Genomic DNA, 20,889 nt, shown 5'->3' with positions numbered 1-20,889 from the left:
ATCTAAAAGTATGGGTATTGAGTGACATCAAAAGATCAGGTTCCATAATTTTATTTTTCTAGCTTTCCAGTGGTCCTTGTAATTAACTAATCAAACAAGGTATTGCTTGCCAGGTAATCATTTTAACAAATATTGAAATACAAAGACGTCAGGATACTTTTCTGAAGCATACTTTTTTTTATTAGCAAAAGTAGGAAAATGTCAAAAGATCGATGGGTTATGCCATAAATAATTCTATTAGATGTGCGATGGATAGCTGGTAGGATGATCCCGTCTTCACACACTCAGTTGGGTCCAAAATAGTCCACCATGCCGTTTCCTTTGCGGCCGTCAAAGAAAAAGAAGTTGCGATGTGGAGCGTCTCTCTGGGACAGAGCCTAGACAACAACAAAAAAAACACTGGGGGTTAGGGTTAGTGTCAAAGGTTGAGTTTTGCCTCCGTTAGGACTAGTTTGGGGTTCTTAGTATGTAGGGTTAGTTTAGGTTCGAGCTAGTTTGGGACTCGGGCTTGTTTAGCTGTCACTATTGATTTATATCATTAGTTTAACACTTAAGACCAAAGCTGTGCATATGAGTGCTTACCTTCACAATTTCTTGTCCGAGCACTCCTCCCACAACTGCGCACACAGGTGACATCTCTGAGAAGCAAAAACTGAGGAGGACACAACAGGACATCATGAGTAGCAACAACCAGAGAGTGTCTTCTGCCTCAATGATGAGTACTCTACCTGATAAAATCGTCATTCAGTAGGTCCCTGCCTACCCCCAAGGTCTCCAGGACGTCCTGGCGGATCTGACTCAGCAGTTGGCTGTCCTCTGCAAAGCGTTGTGGGTCGGGGTCTCTGCCTTTGTCCGTGCGGAACTTCAGCAACACTAAGGACCATTGATTGTTATTTCGGATGTTTGATTGGATGTCTCCTGTCACATATCCCCCCCCCCCATAAAACGACTAAGGCTGAGTACCGTGAAGCAGAAAGTAGTCAACAGGCGTGCGCTTGAGGGCTGCTTTGGCCTTGTCGTTGGTCCAGTCCACATCCAGAGCTTCCTTCAGCCTGCAGAACTTGGACATCTGGTTGAAACAACATGTCGTCACTACGCACTTGATGAATTCCTTCAAACTCGATACATTAGCAAAAAAAATAGATACAGTATAACAAGCTTTTTGCAGTTTAATGCACAAAAGTGAACATTGTTACATAATGCAGAGAAATTTGGTTTTACTAAGAAAAACACTCCTGATTTATATTTTTAAGATTAACATAATTTGGGGTTTTGACAGAAGTAATGAAATTGTTTCATATTTGAACATGTTACTGATGAAAAAAAGTGTTATGAGATTAGTCAGAAAAGATTTTCTGAATATTTTCATGTTTGAAAAAAGTAGACAGATTTTTGTGTGTTCAAAACAAAGTCAGACTAATGTTAATAACTGGTGTGCTCTAACCTTTTTCACCATGGTGGTCTCATTGGGGTCCACTTTGACCTTTTTGGCTTCAGGACCATCATTGGAGTCTCCTGGGGACTTCTTCACCACTTTGGGTTTCTCCCTTAACAAAACAAAGCCTACATCAGAGTGGAACTAACTTGACATAGACTCTTTTTTATCCTCTCATGTTCAAACTTACTCTACATAGTTGTGCTCAGGTCCGAGATTGCAGAACATGTAACCGTAGTAACCGTGGACGTCACCACAGAAGACCAGGATGTTGTGCTGTGAGCACAGCTGGTCCACGTGCACCATCACATCTTTAGAGCAACCCGTCAGACAAACCTAAGACCAAAAAAGTTGCTACAATTTTCTAATTGGACACCAACATCACCATGGAGCCAATTCTTCTAGCAATCAATGACACAAACTACCATCATCTCTAGACAAACTGGGCTTCATTGTACACCAACTACTTCACGGGCACTCACCGCATTGAACTGCAGGAAGAAAGTGTCAGGTTTGTCTTCTATTCTGTCCGTGTCAGCGAGCACCTCCACCATGGGGTTGAGGTTCTGAGCACGCTCCAGGGACGCCTCAGCTCGATTCCGGCCCTGCTCAGTCACAGGTACCAGGAACTGGGCTCGACATGACTCCTCCGTCACCTGGTGAGACAAATGCAACAAACATTAGCATTGGACATATTGATGCATTTTATCATTATTTATTTGGAGATGGTAATTGGTGCAAAAATTGCGAACGACTGCACTACAACATGATTTACTGCATCCAATAGAGATTTGCAACAGGCCCCATCCAGTGGACATAATTCTGCCATTGTTTACTTATGTTCATTAAAAAACTAACCGGGTTTAAACTAATGAGGGATCGCTCTTGTATTTTGGGCGTTTACCTTTTCATGATCCAACAAAGTGAGTCCTTTCACTCCGGCCAAGATCAAATTCTTGGCTACCTCTGCCCCCAAACCACCTAAACCTGCCAGGAGAACTCTGGATCCACGCAGTCTGCAAGCAAATTGCGCATTAATTACACAAGTTCCATATTAATTCATTTAAATGCATAATAAAGAGACACATGATGGGAATCCTCTGGGACGAATTTTATTAGCATGACAAGCTAAGCACCTCTTCTGGGCATCCAACCCCCAAAGTCGGATCTGGCGATCGTACTGAGCCGCCTCTTCCTCAGTGATGATCGGGTCCTCCTTCTCGATCATATCGATCATGTCAGGCCTCTTACAGAAAAGAGAAACCACTTTAAAAGTGTGATCGTTCGATCAAGCTACACCGCCGATTGTTTCAAAAGTCGCGATGGTCCCGCTGAATTGGCGCTGAGTGATGACGTCATGATATGAAAATTACACGTTTCTTGTTGTTTATATATGTTTATTTCCACAATGGGATTCTAGTGGGATCAATTCAGATCAAACAATTCATATACAACTTGAATGTAAATTTTAAATATATATTGACTCAGCAATTCCCGGGAGCTGTTTGGGTGCATTTTGCCCTGCGTTATGACTTGCGACAATTTTGAAGCGTCAGAACAGCTGTAAATGTGTACTAGTCTTAAGTTTAATATAAATGATTAGTTGAGAAATGGAAAATCTAACGGCAAAACGGGGTGCATCATTGGAAGGTAATGCTCGTAAAAAAATTGACAGTTTTCTGACTTTACATTGTTGAGTTATGTGGATCAATTGACAAGTGCTGAAGACAGGCAGCGTTGTGTACTATATATACGGGCATAAATACATAGACATACGTTTAATTTACGGACAAATAAAAATAAAATCAACCTCGCGAAAATTTGATAGCCTAATGATGCCCTGACTAATATCTTAATAGACCTTGATAGACTAGTGCAGTTCAGGTCAAGTGTGGTGCGAGTAGCAGTAGTGATCTGCGAGACTGAGTTAATAAATACTGCATAGGTAAAATTTACAATGCATGATTTAAAACAATACAAAACAGCAACCAATCAAACATATACTAGTCAAAATGAAGGGTTTATTTCTTTGTTAACAGTGGGTAATGTCCGTGAGACGCATTACAAAAGCGTTGAGTAGTGACGTCACGCTGAGGAAAGTCCGCCCCATTTCTCTGAAGAAGACGGTCGGCCATTTTAGTTGCATCAGTCGTCATTTCACTGCGCTTCAGTAGGACGGAAAGAGAACGTCTGGACTCAATTTCATCAAATTTCTCTCAGTGGAGAATTGCCTATTGCCTATGAACTGAAACTCAACTAAATCCAAAACCAAGTAGATCCTTGTGAAGTGACGCATAAGCCAGTAGATTTTCAGTGTCGAGATTGAATTTTTGGGCACCTCCATGTTAGCTAAGGGTTAGAGAGAGGAAATGGCTGTGGAAAGCATGACTGTCCATCCAAACTCCCCAACTACCAACCACGAACACAACAGTCTCCTGACTGACGAAAGGTCGAGTAATTCTACAATCATATTTCAATGAAATTATTTATTTGTCCACTGCTTTTTTACACACAAAAGCCCGGGGATACCTTTTTTTCTTTTTTTGTCAAAGAGGGATTAAACTCGCCTTTTCTGGAAAACTGGTAAAGCGGTAACGGACTTGTGCACTGGCACGACGGCGCCAACTGGGAGACCAAAATAATGTCGGAGAGAACGTTTTCCCTTTATTTTATTACGTTAGCTCACCACGACGGTGAACTGGATCAACGCGGACTTAGATGACGAGCATAAAGAGCAGGCCGACACTCTTCAACGCACTTAGTTGGCACGGCCGTTGACCACTTCGACGAATGCTAAACCATCGTCGAGTGGCTTTGCCTTTTTTTTAATTTATTTTTTGGAGGGGAGGGGGCGTAAACAAACTAATTTAAATGTTTGTAAGTAACATTTTTATTTGGGTGTCGAAAACAAGTCTTGTGGATTTAAGGTGTGCCCGTTCTGACGGCTAACCTAGCCACATTAGCTTCGTAACGGCTAATCGTAAGAGCGTGTCTTTTTTTCCCCCCCATAAAGATCCTCACTTTGTTTCTCGTCATCCTCACGTCATATAACAAGTGACATTATCACTGTTACCCACGTATACTCAAAGTTCTACGAACACTACGAACCCAACACGATATTAACGTGTTGTTATTGTAAATAATAGATCAACGAGCCGCTGTACCAAGTTCACCAATCGTCCCCGATGTCAAAGTAGTTCTACTTGCTGGTTATCTTTAACCTTGCGAATATTTCATTACAGGATTGGATTCTTTCGACAATGTCACCTTTAACATTAATTTAAAGGGCATAGTTGCAGTCAAATTGCCTTTTCCCCCTCTTCCCCATCCCTGAAATTGTGCTGTTTGTCTAACATGTTCAAAAACTGTATGTACCAGCGCTGTGTGTAAAATGTCTGCAAAGCATCCCAGAAGTCAAACACCAAAATCAGTTTGTAACGTAACCACCCAGTTCCCAGTTGGCAAATTGGTTGAATGTTTTAGTAAATCCAATTCCCAGCTCCCTCAAATCCCCCAGTGACCCCAAAGTGTTAGCGGGAGGACTTTTTAATGGTTGTGGGTGCAAAATATGAAGAAGGCCTGTCACAGTAAGTATCCCCCCTTTTAATCGTGGCCCTTCTCTAATTAATTATGCCTCTTTAACTGTTGTGCACAGTCGTGCAATTTGCATAGAGAAGACTTGTGCTGTGTTGAATCTTTTTTGAGTTTGGTGAGGGTTTGTTGCAGATTGGTAACTAGTCATAATGGAGAAATGTGTTGTTCTCTTGTTGCTTTTCCATAGAAATGCAATCAAAATCTTTTTGTCCACTTGTGTGTTTGACATATTAAACCAAGTCTTCAGGCAAAGTGCAGACTAACCTTGTTAAAATGGGTTTGCACTTAAACGTGTGGGCTTGAGAGGTCCATCGGCAGGTTTATGCAGTGAGTCATGCCAATATTTCTTCAAAATGGAGTCAAAATCCCTGAATTTGAGGATATATAATTCCTTGTGAAAAGTTGACTGTCAGGCTGTTGTTGCTTGCTAGAGTGGCTTCTATCAACAAAGACACAGCCAAATGTTCAGTCAGAAATGTTAGATAAGACAATTTACCACAAAAGTGTGGTAACAATTATTCTCGTCATTCCCTGATCCTACCCCAATTAATTGAATCGTCGGATACAATTTTGTTTGCATTAAAGTGTATTTCAAATAAAATAAAAAATTAATAGATTTTTTTTTAAAAATCCCTGATTACTGTTTATTAACCAATCATTTTTGTTTATTATTTACTGATTACAACTAAAAAAGAGTTAAGCAATATCACAAGAAAAAAATGATAGTCGTTGTTCAAAGTAAAAGCAGATGTTGGCAATTGTCTTATTTTGATTGAACAAATTATTAATTAGTCTACTTTCATGAAGGAATAGAGAAATCAGAGAATTATTATTTTTGAGAGCCTGAAATCAGACAATTTGGACAACCTTCAATTTTAAAATTATAAAAGAAAATCAATTGACAATCAGTTTCAACTTATCAATTCATTTTGAAACCATTAGTTGAATGCCCTGTAACTGGCTGGCGACCAGTTCAGGGTATAGTTTGCCTTTTGCCCGATGTCAGCTGGGATAGGGTCCCCCTGCGACCCTGAGCAGGATAAGCAGTGTTGAAGATGAATGGATAGATAGATTGTTGAATGCTTGCAAAGCTTCATATTTTTCGTGGAGATGTGGAAATAATTGTTAATATGCTTAATTGTTAATTTGTCATTAATATCCCCATTGTACTCCAGGCACCAGCCTGTGATGCGCCACTATCATGTGAGCCATGTTAATTCAACTCATGGGGTCCAGCATTGTGTGTCCTTTAAATATAGTATCACTGTTGGGGGCAGGGAGTGGGTCTCAAACATGTCCTGTTCAAATGATGTTATCTCATGAATGTTGTATGCATTCAAAAGATGTAATGTTGTTCTGAGATGATTAGCATTTCAATGTTGGTCGTTACCTGAGCCATCCACAGTGTCAATGTGAACGACCTATTGTGCTTGTGCCAAAGCCGTCTGATGACACCGCTTGACATAGCAGACCATGCAATTCTAAAAAAATAAACATTAGTCGGACTGTTACAAAAAGCCCCAAACCTCCACAAGTGCTCAAAATATATAAACGTATATCTTGTTTTCTAATAAATTTAGAATAGCACTGGGTGGATTGTATCAATTATCAAACTGATTTTGTATTTATTTTGGGATTTTTTTGTCTTGACAAACTTGATAGATTCATTGAATGTTTTAATTAAGTGATTCCCAATCTGGGTGTCAGAAAATTATAATTTAATAATTACTAATATATCGTGTGCCCATCTATTTTGTTATGTAAAATGGGTGCCTTGGCGCAATACTTTAGACGTTGGGAAACACTGCTCTAAATTGTTTGTACACCTGTTATTGTGCCAAAGGAACATATTTTAGATAAGGAAAAATATCCTGGCATAGATGTATTGACAATGATCCACTATTTGTAGTCAATGTAATTACCTGAAGGCATATCTCTGTCATGTGCACACAGGCCAGAGGAGGGCGAACTGGAGGAGGGCGAGCTGGAAGATGATGGGGGTGAGGTTGAAATGGGAGGCGACGCAGCTGCTGGAGGAGGAGGCGCAGAGGTGGGCGAGGAAGCAGGCGGCGGTGACACCGGTGCGGCAGGTGATGCTGGAGGTGGCGGTGAGCGTGCCCCTCGAAGTCGGGAGCGACACGCCAGCAGCAATTCGGACGAGGATCGCTCGCATCGGCGCAAGCGCAAGAGGAAGAAGGAGAGGGAGCGAGAGAAGAGGCGCACAAAGAAAAAACGCAAGTCCAAGCACAAAGTAAGGAAAACTTTGGCGGGGTACACATCCAGTAATTTTTTGAAAGGTCCTCTCAAAACATATTGTATGTACAGTATATCACATTTTTAAATCACGGTTACATGTTCCAAGTGCCTTTCACAGCACCTTACTAGGAAATTGAGGGCGAGCATGACATTCTCATGTACAAAAATGAATCAAATAAAATTAGCTATAAAAATTGCACAAAATGAACTAAACATAATTTAAGTCTTGTTGGCACTGAGCTCTTTTTAGGAAAGTAAAAAATAATCTTGTTTTCCCAAATAAGTCAAGTCTGACAAATCCTGTTGAATGCACTATCACCTACTCACTATCATTTTGCAACCCACCCATTTTGGGTCCGATCCAACAGTTGAAAATCTCTGCTCTTGATCAGTGTAACTTAATTTTGAAAACACGTTACCTTCATTGACTACTCTAAGTCAGTGTTATTCCTCCATTATTGGATTTTGGGGGACTTTTATCTGTGGTGTCCAATGAGAGGTTTTGAAGAACTATAAAATAACCTTTGTTTGTTAGTGCAATAAAGATTGGTCATTCGTGCTGGAATGAGCTGACAGAGAAAAACTGAGACCGCTTTTGCATCCCACACCCAAGAAATGTGTTAAAAAACTGATGTCAGACCTAACTCAATAAAGTTGAGCTCCTCAGTATTAACAGTTTGATACACCCCATTAACTCTCTATTACGTTCTCCCACAGCGTCACGCGTCATCTGATGATGACTTCTCGGACTTCAGTGATGATTCTGACTATTCACCCAGCGAGAAGAGGAAGTACAGAGAATACAGCCCCCAGTACCCCCCAGCCGTAAGTCAACGAGTAAAACACTGAAAGCATCGCCTAGGCTTGTTTCTTCACGTGATCGCCCGATCCCTCCTGCAGCCTCACCCTGGTTATGGCGCCTCCAAGAAGGTCGGCTACATGAAGATGGACAAGCCGGGCTATGGTGGCTATGATGACTATGAGGAGGACAACTACGAGGGGGAGGAGGAGCAGGACATGGGTGGCGAGGACTATGACGACTTCACCAAGGAGCTCCACATGTACCGCAAGGCCAAGGAGGGCGGACGCGGAGGACGAGGTGAGTGTAATGGGAATTTTCCCCTTCCTCATATTACATGGCAATTTAACCAATTTTAAAGTTTTGGGTGCTTGAAAAAATGGTGAATAGTCTCAGTGAATTTGAATATGAATAGTTCATTCATCAACTGAATACAAACAGTAAAACCCGTGTAGTGTTATCAAAAATACAATTCATAATTTTTAAGGTAACAATAATTGATACTATTATATAATGTTGAAATTTCTTGCGATGGGGACGTTTGTTTTTGTTAACTGTAAGAATATTTTGATCTGTGTTTCGTGAATTTGTAATAAATGAGTTTTTGTTTTGCATTGAACTGATTGTTTTCCACAGTATTTCTATTTATTGAGGTGCACTTGTAGTTTTCTAAACTGACAAAAAATTTGTGGCCTCAATTTTGTTCCTTGTATCATAATTTTTCAAATAATTTTTTATTTTGCAGACATAGGTGCTGCATTACCAATATTCAAATGACTATAAAACGTTGGCTAGAAGGAGAAGAAAAGAAAATTTGTTAGTAATAGTTTAGCCATGTTTTCATTTGTGCTTTTGCTTGATGATTAAACATGCGGCGCGTCACATTGAACCATGAACACAAATACGACACAGAAAGTGTAAATAGATTTTTTTTTTTTTTTTTAAATGAAGACCTTCTCAAAAAAAATAGGTCACTAAATTTTACATTTAAAGGTCTTAGAAATAATAGACACATCAAGAAACAGCATGGATATTTTTTCACTGCAGAGAAAAATATATTTTTGGGCGGTATATGTATCTATATGTTAAGGTATTTTATGAACAGTAAATTTAAAGAAAACAGCTTGAAATCGTAAGGATCAGAGTGAAAATCTGCATGCAGACACTTTCAGCAGTTGACATTCTTCGAAGAAGGCTCAGTGATGTTCTCTGCATCAAATCTGCCGCTCAAGGTTGAACATTTTGATTTATGTTGATGAGCTGTTGTCAGGAATGGAGACATTACTGTTTTTAAGTGGACCTCATCCTTTTCTTATTGGAGGTCGTGGTCGCATGAGGAACATGAGGGGTCGAGGTGGAATGAGGGGCGGGCGGCGAGGTGGACGAGGAGGCAGCCGAGGAAGAGGCGGACGAGGCGGAAAAATGGGAGATGATGATGGAGATGGTTTTGTGGAGGACATGGAAGTGAGTGCTTTTGATGTTCATCTCTTGCTGTGGCGGAGTGGTAGACATTTATCTGTGTGTTTAGCTTCAGTATGATGATGATTATGACAACATGGGGGAAGATGACTATGACGACTATCAGTACAAGAGGTCCAAAGACAGAGGAAGAGGTAAGTCCTTTGCTCTTGTAGAAGCAAGTATTTAGTTTAACACCCCCACCCTCACCCTGAACACGTTTCCTTGGGTATACTCCAGGCAGAGGCGGCCGTGGAAGAGGTCGAGGCAAAGGAGGACGTGGCATGATGAGAGGCAAAATGAGGAGCCGAGGACGAGGAAGAGGGGACATCAACCACGAGGACGACAACAATGGAGACATGGACAATGGGGTATGTTCTCAAAGCATGGCTTCAAAATTTTACTTTGAGCATTCACCATAGAAAATGAAGTGTGAGGGGAGGGTCCTTATAGTTTTGATGTACTCTCTACCCTTAGTTAAATCCTTTGTATGTTTTTTTAAAGGACGGAGGAGGTGAGGCTGGATCAGGAATGGGCAAAAGGAATCAGAACGAAAAGTTCCAGGATAAGAAAGGAAAAGCCATCTGCAAGTATTACATGGAAAACAGATGCACCTGGGTGAGCCCAAAAATATCAGTTGCTTTTTAGGCGTGTACTATATCTGATTATATCGGCAATTTTATTAATGCTTACTCTTTTGATCACTAGGAGGAATACTGCAACTTTAGCCACGACATTGAGTTGCCCAAGAACAAAGAGTTGTGCAAGTTTTATATCACTGGTTACTGTGCTCGAGCCAATCACTGCCCTTACATGCATGATATCCTTTCAGCATTTTTGGAAGTGTTTATTTGAGCGTGACTAAGTTTTTGCATTACTGCCTTAACGTTGACGCCACGCGAATTCCCCTGCAAGCTGTTCCATACCACAGGCAACTGTGTCAATGGCGACGAGTGCATGTTCTCCCACGAAAACCTCAACGACGATACCAAGGAGCTGCTCAACAAGGTAAGATCCTCATGTGCACGAATGATCATTTTTATAACAAATTTTGATGATGCCAAACCACCACTATTTGAAAATCTGTGCGCAATTGACACCTTTCTTAAAAAGGTTAATAAAGGTCTAAAGATGCCACAAGAGAGCAGCAAAGCATTACTTTTGTCAAATTAAGTTCCCCAACTCATCGACAGTTTATTGGCACCGAAGCTTCACCTTTGTATTTATATATATCATAAAACAACAAGTAGATCAGTTTTTCCAGAGTATTGTCACTCTACTGAAAAACTATAAGAATAGGCCTCATTGTTCCAATACTTTTTGAGAAGAGACACATTAATAATAATCTCCATTTTGTTGTGCGTTCAGATGCTGGCTGAGGACGCAGAGGCCGGGGCAGAGGACGAGAAAGAGGTGGAGGAGCTGAAGAAGCAGGGGATCAACCCTCTGCCCAAACCCCCACCTGGAGTGGGCCTACTGCCCACTCCCCCTCGCCCGGCACCCCTCGAAGCCAACGCCGGGGCAGGGGATTTCGGAGGCCCCGCATCCGGTGACTTTGGAGGCATCCCAGCTGCCAACCAGGCACCCCTCGCTAACAAGGCTCCCCCCAGTGGTCTTGGGATGGTTCCTTCTCCGAACTCAGGTGGTCCTCCCATTCCAAATCCAGAGGGAGCTCCATACCAAGGAGCACCCTTGAACCCCAGTGGACCACCCCCTCAAATGGTCCCCGCGCCCACTGGTGGTGGAGGGGGTGGCGGAAAGAAGATCCCCTCCTTGTTTGAGATCAAAGTGCAACCAACTGGACAGCTGGCTCATAAACTGGCTGTTAAGTGAGTCCACACAAATTTACTTCCTTTTAAAGGAGACCGTGATACATGCAGACGATACTCCTTGTGGAGTTGACACTGACAAAAGCAGGGAGGGGTCTAAAAAGTACAGTATTAACAATGGTAAAAGTTAGCAGCTTTGCACGTTATTTCTTGTCTTGGTAAAATAAGCTTGGTTTGAGAGAGTTAGTTACTGTGCGGGTTCATGCAATGAACAAAACACCAAACACAAATAATTGTTCCCACTTCACTGTCAAGTCAAAAATTTTCATTACAATAATATGCAGCCCTGCTACTCTAAAGACGGTATTCTGATTAATATTGCGTGATTGGTCGTTACCTGAGCCCTGAGCAATCGTGATTGAACTTTTAGTCGACAATCGCATTGAACATGTTATTGAAAAGATTTCTTTTGACTTGGAAGTGGTTTTCGTATTGTTTTGCATTCACTTATGAGGTCCTTCCCCTCAGAAGCCAGGTACCAAGCAACACCCAGGCAGCAACTCCAGCACCTGGTGCACCGGGGGCGCCCCCCACCAGCTTCCCCACCGAAAACATGGGTACGTTCGCATCTGGCGATTGTCCTCCTCATGGGGGTGCCATGCAGCCTCCCCAGGCTGGCGGGAACTATTTCAACACTTTCTTCAATCAAGATGGAATGACGATGGAAGGAGTGGTGGAAGAGGGTGAGAATAATGATGAGAATGAAATGCTTTCTGTTGGAATTGGGTGATATGCCCTTAAATAAAATCGTTTTTTTTTTTCTCACAAAAATCCTATTTAAATTCGACCTGCCACGAATAAATCAATTATTATATTGATTATTCCATGTGGCCAAACATCTTAATCCCCACTTCACTAGCCTGGCAAGCCAGTCCCAACACTCTACCAGTGAATAGTCTGGTTGAAAGTTGCATGATATACATCACAAGCTTGCATTCACCTCCTCTGTAAGGCTCAGGCCTAGTTCAAGTGAACTTTCCTTTGCTGAGTTCCTATGTCGCAATTCCCCCTAGGTGAAAACTATCAAGGAAGTGCTGCTAAGTTAAGTAGCCAGGAGGACGCCACCAACGGAGCAAGTCAGGGAGGAATATCTGTCTCGGACCTTCTCCCTCCTGCACAGCGTGTCCTCTTTATGAGAATCCAACAGAAGCAACAGGAGGAGGAGGAACGAGCTCGACGCATTGATGGAGGCACGGCGAAGTGCAGAGACACTGAAGGTAAATATCTGACAACACCTTTGCCATTTTTTCTTTTTTTTTTTTTTAACATTTTTCTTGTCTTGAAAGCTATAGTGCTCTGATTCAGGCATGCGCCGAGGGCTGTCAATTGGACCAACTCAAGAAGTTGGTTCAATTTGACCCAACCTTGAGTTGTTTGGCAAAAAACAACCCAATCTTTTGGGTTTTGTGCTAACCAACCCAGGATGTTGGTCAGTCCAATTTTTAACCCAAATTGGGTTATTTTTAACCCAGCATTTTTAACAGTGCAAATGTCATTTTCATTTGCTTTTTTCTTGAAGCAAAAGGGAAGAAATCAAATCAAATAGGAAATTAAGTCTTTGTGCAAAATTGGACATTGTAATGTAAGATCAGATCATTAAGCCCGGCAGTGCCCTGATTTTATAGATGTCAAATGGATATTGTGTTGTTTCCAGGTGACTCTGGTAACTGGTACTCCAGCGAGGATGAGGATGGTGGCAGTAGTGTGACGTCCATCCTAAAGACACTTCGCCAGCAGACGCAGGCTCCTCCTAAGACGGACACGCCGAGCGACCCTCGCCTCAAGACCGGCATCCCCCAGGCACGCCCTGCTGACCCACGTCTGGCTCGTGACCCACGTCTGGCCCGAGCTGCCGTACCAGACCTGGCACCGCCCGCACCCTCAACGGGCCCACCGGCGGACCCACGGCTCGCCCGACTGTCCGCCGCCTCTGCGAGCTCTGCCGCTCTTCAACCCACTGTTTCTAAAGCAGAGCATCCTCTGATCTACAAACCGCCACCACTCACAGCGCCGGCAGCGGAGGAGGAGGAGACGGAGCGAGTGCTGCGGGACAAGCCCGTCCCAATCCCTCTGGATCCCTTGATGGGAATGGCCCTGAGGGACCCCCGTTCCCAGTTGCAACAGTTCAGCCACATCAAGAAGGATATTGTTCTCCACATGCCCGCTTTCTCCAAAACCATCACCTGGTCCCCCGAGGACCTCCTCCCGCTCCCACTTCCCAAACAGGACCTGCTTCCTCTCCCCCCTGGCATTCCTCCGGTCCCCTCCCTCGACCCACGTCTGTCCCGCATCGTCCACCCCCACTCGCAGTCTCCTCCCATAGCCGCACCCCCCACCTCAGAACCCTCTGCTGCTCCATCATCCTCCTCCATTCCGGACTTTGAGCTGCTGTCTCGCATCTTGAAGACAGTCAGCTCCAGCCCTTCCCAGTCTTCATCCCCTCCGCCGGCACCCACCCCCAATCCCCCTCTGGCGCTGCTGCCTCAACCTCCCCCTCTTCCTGCCACGCCCTCAGAAAAGCCTGTCGACCCCCGCATGGCACGGAAAGGTCCCACGGACCCTCGCCTCCAGCCACAGAAGTCGGCCCTCAAGCAGCCGTCTGAGCCTCTGGCCCCACCCCCTGAATCCTCTTCCTCTACTGCGGCCACATCTGGTTCCTCGCCACCCACTATCGCTCCCTATGACCCAAGGCTTCTTTCTTCAGGTGGAACTGGACGCAGTGCGGCGCCCGGCGCACCAGGGGGTGCCAATGTACTGAGCAACATCAGTCTCTATGACCCACGGACTAACAAACCAGGAAGCCCCGGTACTGCCGGTGGCCCCAACAACTCCCCCAACTCAGAGTCCCGACAAAGTGAGCCCTCAACTAGTAAAACAAAACCGAAAGAGCCTTTGTTTGTCCGCAAGTCTGCGCTGGAGCAACCTGAGCCAGAGAAAAGCGGCGAGCAAGGCACCGACCGGTACAACAGCTATAACAGACCCCGACCCAAACCTGCACCCTCGCCCAACTCTGCCGCACAAGGAGGGCCCCCTACCGGGGGTCCGGCCTCTTCTGGAGCCCCGGCTGAACAGGCGCCCGCTGGCGTTCACAACCTCCCAGTGTCCACCCTCTTTGGTGTGGTCAAGCAGGCCGGTAAACCCGGTGGGACCAGCAGCCCGTTTGGGGGTAGCAGCCCGGCCCAGTCAGAACAGCCAACCGCTGAGCAGGACAATGGGTCACTCAAGGACGTTTTCAAGGGCTTTGATCCTACCGCGTCGCCGTTCTGCCAGTGATGCCAGTCAACTTCTGACATGTTGTTGATCCAACATGGACGCACGCTATGAGTGCAATAGATTTTGGGGGATGTGGGAGAGTTATATGTCTATTTTAAACAGAGGAACTGTTGTATAAGTATGGACACAACAGACAGCGTTTTAGCATTCGCTCAGTACATCACTCGTCTCACCTCCAGCCAGTGCATTGAATAATAATGGAATTGGAACCGTTGTGATTTATGTTATGATTAACCCAGCAGCGCCACTGCCCATCATCCCATAACCAGCTTTGTTTCCATTTTTCAATACATGTATTTATTTTTCTACTTCCGTGCACTGTCCTCCCAGGGAGGACCCTAGTTTTTAATGTTGCTCACCTTAACTGTTTCAATAAGGTCGTCAGCTCCCCACCTCCAATTCCTGTTGTTCCTTCTGCAGAGGAAGAGAAATCATTAGATTCAGAATGGGAGTGTTCATGTTGCGTCTCTGGCGTTCTTGATGGCGACGTGACAATCACAAATGTTTTACCGCTGCTTGCCATTGAGAACACACCAAGTTCTCCCAGGAGACGAGTTTTGAGACCAACTCCAATAGGATCCTTTTTTTGTAAAAAAAGAAAATATTGTTCCTTTTAATTTATTTTTATACTTAAAACATACTTCCACATACTTACCGTTTGTTGTTTTAACACAATGTATTTTTTTTATTAGGTTTTGCTATTCACTTTGTTGTTGGGTTTTGTAAAAAAAAAAAAAAAAAAATCAGAATCTGCTTTCATTTCTTTGCATTGACAACAAAATCCATCTGAGCTTTTTCTTGTCCATTATAGTGGTGGGTTCTCTAACTGTACACCACCGGGTGAGTATTTGAATAAAGACACCAACCAGATTCAACGCAGCTCCCTGGCTATCTGTTTTGTTTGTGACTGGGTGGCAGAAAAAAATATTTCTGATTTGAGCATGTTCATAGTTGCCTTCTGATTTCAGAATCGTTTTCAATTGTGTTCCCGACGGCGGTGTGCGGGCCGCTTCCTGTTCTCACTGCAATCCCTCACCGCCACTTCCTGTAACCCCGCCCCATCCTAGTCGGGTCGGCTCCAGTGGGACTGGTGAGTGCACCTCAGAGATTTCCTTTCACTGCTCCACACCTCCTCCTGGAAAACTGTACATGCACTCCATGGCTGTTTGTTACATCGGGTAGCTAAATTTAGAGTATTCAATAAGCCTAAACAGACTCGGTGCGAGAAATGGGATACACCCTGCACTGGCCGCCAGCCAATAGCAACGCACAAAGCAGCATTTGCACGCACATTAACACCTTTGGGCTATTTGGAGTCATCACTTAACCTACACTCATTTGGTGATGAAACTGGGATGCTCATTATACTAGTATGATATATGCTGCATGAGTTTAACTTTTTTATCTCTTAAATGTCATACATTTTCTACCCAGATTCATATTTATTGAAACGTAACTATTATCCACCATTGATGTTTGCGTTATGCACCCACCGGTCACTTAATTAGGCACACAAACCACTTGTAGTAAACATACTGCTGGTACAAACAAGTGATTAATTTATTAAACATTTACAAACACATTTACTGTATAGCAAAACTTAAGATCAGGTGGAGTTTATAACCAAACACCACCCACACAATGTTGTGTACAATGTCAGTGGAACACTAATAAACTCATTTACGCCAAGATGCCATACTTTCTAATTGATCTATTATTATCTGATACAAAATATACAAGCCTTTTGCTGCTGTTTTGGTTAGCCACAACGTTCAAATGGTCACCTCTTTAAAGTATGTATGAACATTAGTGTTCAAAAGTTGAAACTGGAAACAAATAACTTAGATTTAAAGAATTACTTCTCTTTTTTTTTTTTTAAATCATCACTTTTTTTTTTTTTTTTTTAATTTTTACCCATTTTAAAGCGACAGTGAATTATGTTACTGTGGGTTGGTGTGTGATTCTCTTTGGTGGCCAATCTTCTTAGCTGCCGCTACCTGCGGAGAGTGTGTTCATCTATATATATTTAGCACATGCAATCCTCTTAGACCTTTGGCCGGGATTTGGAGATTTGTCTTCAGCAAAGGATGCCGGTGCCGCTGGCTGTGATCTTGCGGGGGCGCTGTTTAGGGAGTTAGGTGACAGTATAAATAGTAGACATTTTCTTCAGTCCATTTAGGGATGGTGTCATGTGAGCATGCAGGAGCCCGTTTCTCAAATGTACTAAGCAGCAGCACTACAGTTGATATTTACCTTGTGGGCTTAGTGCACTTGGGAAGTGAAATATTCACATCACTTCACTTTTATTATTTTACATTTTGCCTTATTTCAACATGGAACTTGATGAGACATCAAGAGAGAATGGAGGTAAAGTTAATCTCGATTAACCCGATGAAACAAAAGTAGCCACTTAGGTGTTGGCTTGCATCCTGACATGGCTTCAAATAGCTGATACGTGACTCTCTGGCGGGAGGCCTTAATCTCGTAATGTCTACTTGTGTGTCGTAAATATCAGAACACTGGAAAGTTCCCACATAGGGGGAAAGAACTGTACCCTTATGTTCACAAAAAGAAAGAAAAATACACTTCGGTCATATTTGTACATCTTGAGAAAATCAAACGGAGTCACTCCAAACTTCATGCTCCCACAATGGAGTTCACCCTCCGTCATCTCTTCAATGCATCATTCCGCTAAATCTGCTTGTAGCTTTCCCGTAAAAGTCTGAGGAAGGTTTTAGGTCAGACGGTATCCGGCCCTCATTTACTTATTTCCCTCTTTGGATAGTCAAGTCCTCTCTGTACTTTTGTATTGTCATCATAAAGAGCCATGATGCATTTTCTTAACTTCTTGTTTTTGAATCATTTTGAACCGAATGTGGCATTTTTAAAATGACTTCACCTTTTTATACAATACACACATTTCTCAGAACCAAATGATTTCCAGTTGGTTTTCACACTCAACTGGAAAGACTGAATGGAATATCCACACTTTGCCTTTCTTTTTGTTATTTAAAATGTCTTGGAGCTATAAAATTATATATTTTTTAATATACACGGTCTCTATATTGTGGATTGACTCCTTTTTCACAGCTTTTCCCATTTTAGGTGTGACTGTGTTTTGCTTGCCCCAAGACCTTGTTTACTGCATTTATATGTGTACTCTGTGCAATCTCGCCCATTTCTTGAAGGCAATAAACTATAAAGACAACTGTTGGGCGTTTTAGTCCAAGAACAACATCTCCGCTTCCTGTTGTGAAGCACCAGCTTGAAACCACCTCAGCCCGGAATGTTCCGGACAAACGCTGACGCGGGATTCAAGCCCCTCCTGCACTTCCGAGGAACATGTTTTTGTCATGACACACACACACGTACAGACACACACTTTCAGAGTCACGTGGCATTTGTTTGTTTTCCAAATTACAAAGATTCCCAAACCCCCACATACACATTAAAACAGTTTTCACCATTGACCCCATCTTGAGACCCTTTCAAGACTGAGCTGATTGGTCGCCACTAACCCATGTGTCCTCCTCCCCCTCAGCTATTTCGGAATGTTTGTCACTGAAGGTCCCTGACCCTATCCTAACTACCGTGGAGTCTCCAGAACAGGAGGGGGGGGGGCAGGCAGATTGTGGGAATGAAGGATGAAGGGCGGGACTGTCAGACCCTGAAGGCCTTCGGGAGGGAGAGAGCAAGAGCAGGGATTCTTTTCCCATTTATGATCTCATGCTTTTATGCGAGTCGCTCCACAAGGAGAGGAACGTGTCGCTCCTTCCACAAACTGCCTCTTCCTGAAAATGTGGATTATAATCATAAAGATGGCTAGGACTGTCACGATAAAATATTTTTAAAATCAATTATTGCATCGATTATTCCATAGATTAATCGAATAATCTGAATTTTATTTGCGTTAAACTGTGTTAAAAACATTTCCCCCATTACTATTAATTAATAAACTATTTTTAATTATTTTGTATTAATTATTGATTGAAAAACACTTAAACTACAGTTGATGTCAGTAGGCTTGATGGTCATTGGTCTCGAAAGTAAAAACAGATGTTTGTAAATGTCTGTTTTCATGAAAGGCTAGAGAAATCAGAGCATTGTTACTTTTCAAACCCTGAAATCAGAAGATCATTTTAAATGTTAGTTATGGATACTGTAACCTGTAAACTTTTATTCAGCATATGCAATGATGTAACTCATTACGTAACAGCGGCTCACTGTTTGCCCGTCGTGTATTTTCTATTTTGCGTGGTTTCACTTTGGTTTTTGCTGCCAGGTGGGAATTGCAAATAAGAATCTGTTCTCAATTGACTTACCTGGATGAATAACACTTATATGAATAAATGAAAAGTTTGCTTTGATGGTCAGTGTGAAAAGGGGCTTAGTCTGAGTGCATGTGTGTGTGTAAAATGATTTCCATCTGGACTGACGCGTTTATGACATTCTGTGAGCTACTTTGGGAGGAAGCTTTTTCCTAAGTGTCAAATTTGATCCGTGTCCCTCTTTTTTTCGTAACTAAGGTGACATCATCCGTATGTTGTGCTTCCCCATTCCTGGTTGGGAATATCACGAACTGGCAAAGTGAAGCCTCTCATTTGGGGGCCCGTCCTGGCAGCAATCACACAGTCAAGTGGATCCACATGGACATCTTACTCATAGATTCCCAGAATTCCCCATTATGATGTCACTGCGGTGTCACAGCCACATGTCAGTCTTGGTCAAGGTTCTGAGTGTGTACATTTTGATCCAAAACAACTGAGGACGCTCAGAACTCCCAGAGAGGTTCTGTTCCACCTGTTGCGTAATAGCACAGAGCTGGAGAAGATAAAACTGCAGGAAAGGGGGGTAACTTGACATAGTGCCAACATCACAAAATGCGCATGAACATGAACCACTTCCTGTTTGCCATCCTTGTGTTCCCTTAACTTCCAGAACATCCTGAATGTTGCCAAAATAATACTTGAAGTGATGTGTGTGAGATTTTATCTGATGGGCATTGTGAAAAGGGCTGGAGACAGCATTTTGTCGCGACATATACAGAACAAAACATTTGGCTTTGAAAAAAAAAATATCCAAGTTTATTTTTTTAGTGTTGTGGTATGCCATTGCTACTACTTTATGTCGTAGCGTTCAAATACACAGGCCAATTTCAGTTATCCATTATGTATCAGTACCTTACACACAGGACAAATTACCTGGGAAAAAGTTGTCTTTGATGGGTAGTGTGAAAGTCTGTGTTGTACTGATGTGGACCTCACATGGCTGAGCTGGAGGAGGTTTCGGTGTGGAGGTCTCAGCATGTGGTAACCCTGGGGGGGCTTGAATCTCGCCATGAGGCCAAGTGGAGGGCCGCGCTGATTACATCTTGATTTATTTAGGTGATGTCATACCCCTGTGTGTGTGTGTGTGTGTGTGTCTGTGTGTGTGTGTGTTTGCGTGCACGCAAGTGTGCTTGCGTGATGTAAGTGCATGCTGCAAAGACCTTGTGTTTATCTTACCTGCACATTCCAGTCACTTTTCAAACACTTATGAGAAAAAAAGTGCTCGTACAATGTTAAGATGTTACAAGGTTGTCAAAATATGTTTAACGTTATGTCACAAGGATCTTGGGTTACAATGTTGTCATGCAATATTCGGGACGGGCGGATGGGCGGACGGATGGATGTTGTGAAACTACAAGTGTTAAAATGTTGGGACTGTGAATTTATTTTGTGTTGTAATGATATAATGTAGTGGTGTTGTGATGTTGGTGGGATGATACTGTACAGTTGTGATGTTTAAGAGATGCTGCTTCATCACTAAAGCTGCTACTCAAGCACAAAGCACACAAATTATTGTGAGGTGTGTGCATTTAATTTTCCCCGCAGGCGTCTCTGAGGACTGTAAACTAACTGTGTGAGCTTGCTGACAACACACATCTACCTAATTATTATCTTCGTCTTCCTCATCACAAATGATAAGGCAGCTGTTTGTGTGACTCATACTTTCCATATTAATAGTACAAATAATATTTGTTTAAAGGTCGCAAAATTGAATACAATTCTATAAAGATGCTGTCAACTGGAGCAATAATAGATTATTATTACAATTATTATAATTATAATTTATAATACACAATGTTACTTTTGGTTTTTACAGTACAGTCGAGCCAGTGTTAAATAACTTGCACTACACTCGCATACAGAGTATGAGGCATGAGATGATTTGTAAATGTATATGAGTGTCTTATTCCTTCAGGC

At 42.8% G+C, this 20,889-nt stretch overlaps 2 protein-coding genes across 5 annotated transcripts; one reads left to right on the top strand and one right to left on the bottom strand.

The window, feature by feature from the left end:
* Positions 1-154: 154 nt before the first annotated feature.
* On the bottom strand, positions 155-5,465 carry sae1 (SUMO1 activating enzyme subunit 1). 2 transcript variants are annotated; one of them, XM_088380426.1, is made up of 10 exons: positions 5,294-5,465; positions 2,572-2,681; positions 2,340-2,451; positions 1,918-2,091; positions 1,626-1,771; positions 1,445-1,547; positions 964-1,069; positions 729-873; positions 583-652; positions 155-377 (listed from the first exon to the last, which is right to left on the bottom strand). In XM_088380426.1, the coding sequence occupies exons 2-10, from the start codon at positions 2,670-2,672 to the stop codon at positions 285-287; spliced, it is 1,050 nt and encodes a 349-aa protein (XP_088236552.1). In that variant the 5' UTR covers positions 2,673-2,681; positions 5,294-5,465; the 3' UTR covers positions 155-284. The 2 variants fall into 2 exon arrangements, with proteins under 2 accessions (XP_088236552.1, XP_088236551.1); XM_088380425.1 differs by lacking the exon at positions 5,294-5,465 and having other exon boundaries at positions 2,572-2,801.
* zc3h4 (zinc finger CCCH-type containing 4) lies at positions 3,551-15,514 on the top strand. 3 transcript variants are annotated; one of them, XM_088380423.1, is made up of 14 exons: positions 3,551-3,884; positions 6,983-7,280; positions 8,003-8,110; positions 8,186-8,384; positions 9,406-9,548; positions 9,613-9,697; positions 9,783-9,913; positions 10,047-10,160; positions 10,251-10,362; positions 10,441-10,550; positions 10,911-11,371; positions 11,843-12,054; positions 12,385-12,588; positions 13,026-15,514. In XM_088380423.1, exons 1-14 carry the CDS (start codon positions 3,805-3,807, stop codon positions 14,642-14,644), a joined length of 3,876 nt encoding a protein of 1,291 aa, XP_088236549.1. In that variant the 5' UTR covers positions 3,551-3,804; the 3' UTR covers positions 14,645-15,514. The 3 variants fall into 3 exon arrangements, with proteins under 3 accessions (XP_088236549.1, XP_088236548.1, XP_088236550.1); XM_088380422.1 differs by having other exon boundaries at positions 11,840-12,054; XM_088380424.1 differs by lacking the exon at positions 3,551-3,884 and adding an exon at positions 3,922-5,022 and having other exon boundaries at positions 11,840-12,054.
* Positions 15,515-20,889: the final 5,375 nt, after the last annotated feature.

The sequence above is a fragment of the Syngnathus floridae genome, chromosome 7 (genome assembly GCF_059516105.1).
Source record: "Syngnathus floridae isolate MCC-2025c chromosome 7, RoL_Sflo_1.0, whole genome shotgun sequence".
NCBI classification, from domain to species: domain Eukaryota; kingdom Metazoa; phylum Chordata; class Actinopteri; order Syngnathiformes; family Syngnathidae; genus Syngnathus; species Syngnathus floridae.
The sequence above is the reverse complement of the archived record's forward strand: the minus strand, read 5'-3'. Positions and strand labels throughout refer to the sequence as shown.

Bases quoted from the DNA above. Each gene is read 5' to 3' on its own strand.
- sae1 (XM_088380426.1), bottom strand. From the start codon at position 2,672: ATGATCGATATGATCGAGAAGGAGGACCCGATCATCACTGAGGAAGAG. The intron at 1,548-1,625 runs GTAAGTTTGAAC...TGTTTTGTTAAG, and splicing joins CCTGAGCACAACTATGTAGA to GGAGAAACCCAAAGTGGTGA. The intron at 653-728 runs GTAGAGTACTCA...TGTCCTCCTCAG, and splicing joins CTGAATGACGATTTTATCAG to TTTTTGCTTCTCAGAGATGT.
- zc3h4 (XM_088380422.1), top strand. From the start codon at position 3,805: ATGGCTGTGGAAAGCATGACTGTCCATCCAAACTCCCCAACTACCAAC. The intron at 8,111-8,185 runs GTAAGTCAACGA...TCCCTCCTGCAG, and splicing joins GCCCCCAGTACCCCCCAGCC to CCTCACCCTGGTTATGGCGC. The intron at 10,161-10,250 runs GTGAGCCCAAAA...TTTGATCACTAG, and splicing joins TGGAAAACAGATGCACCTGG to GAGGAATACTGCAACTTTAG.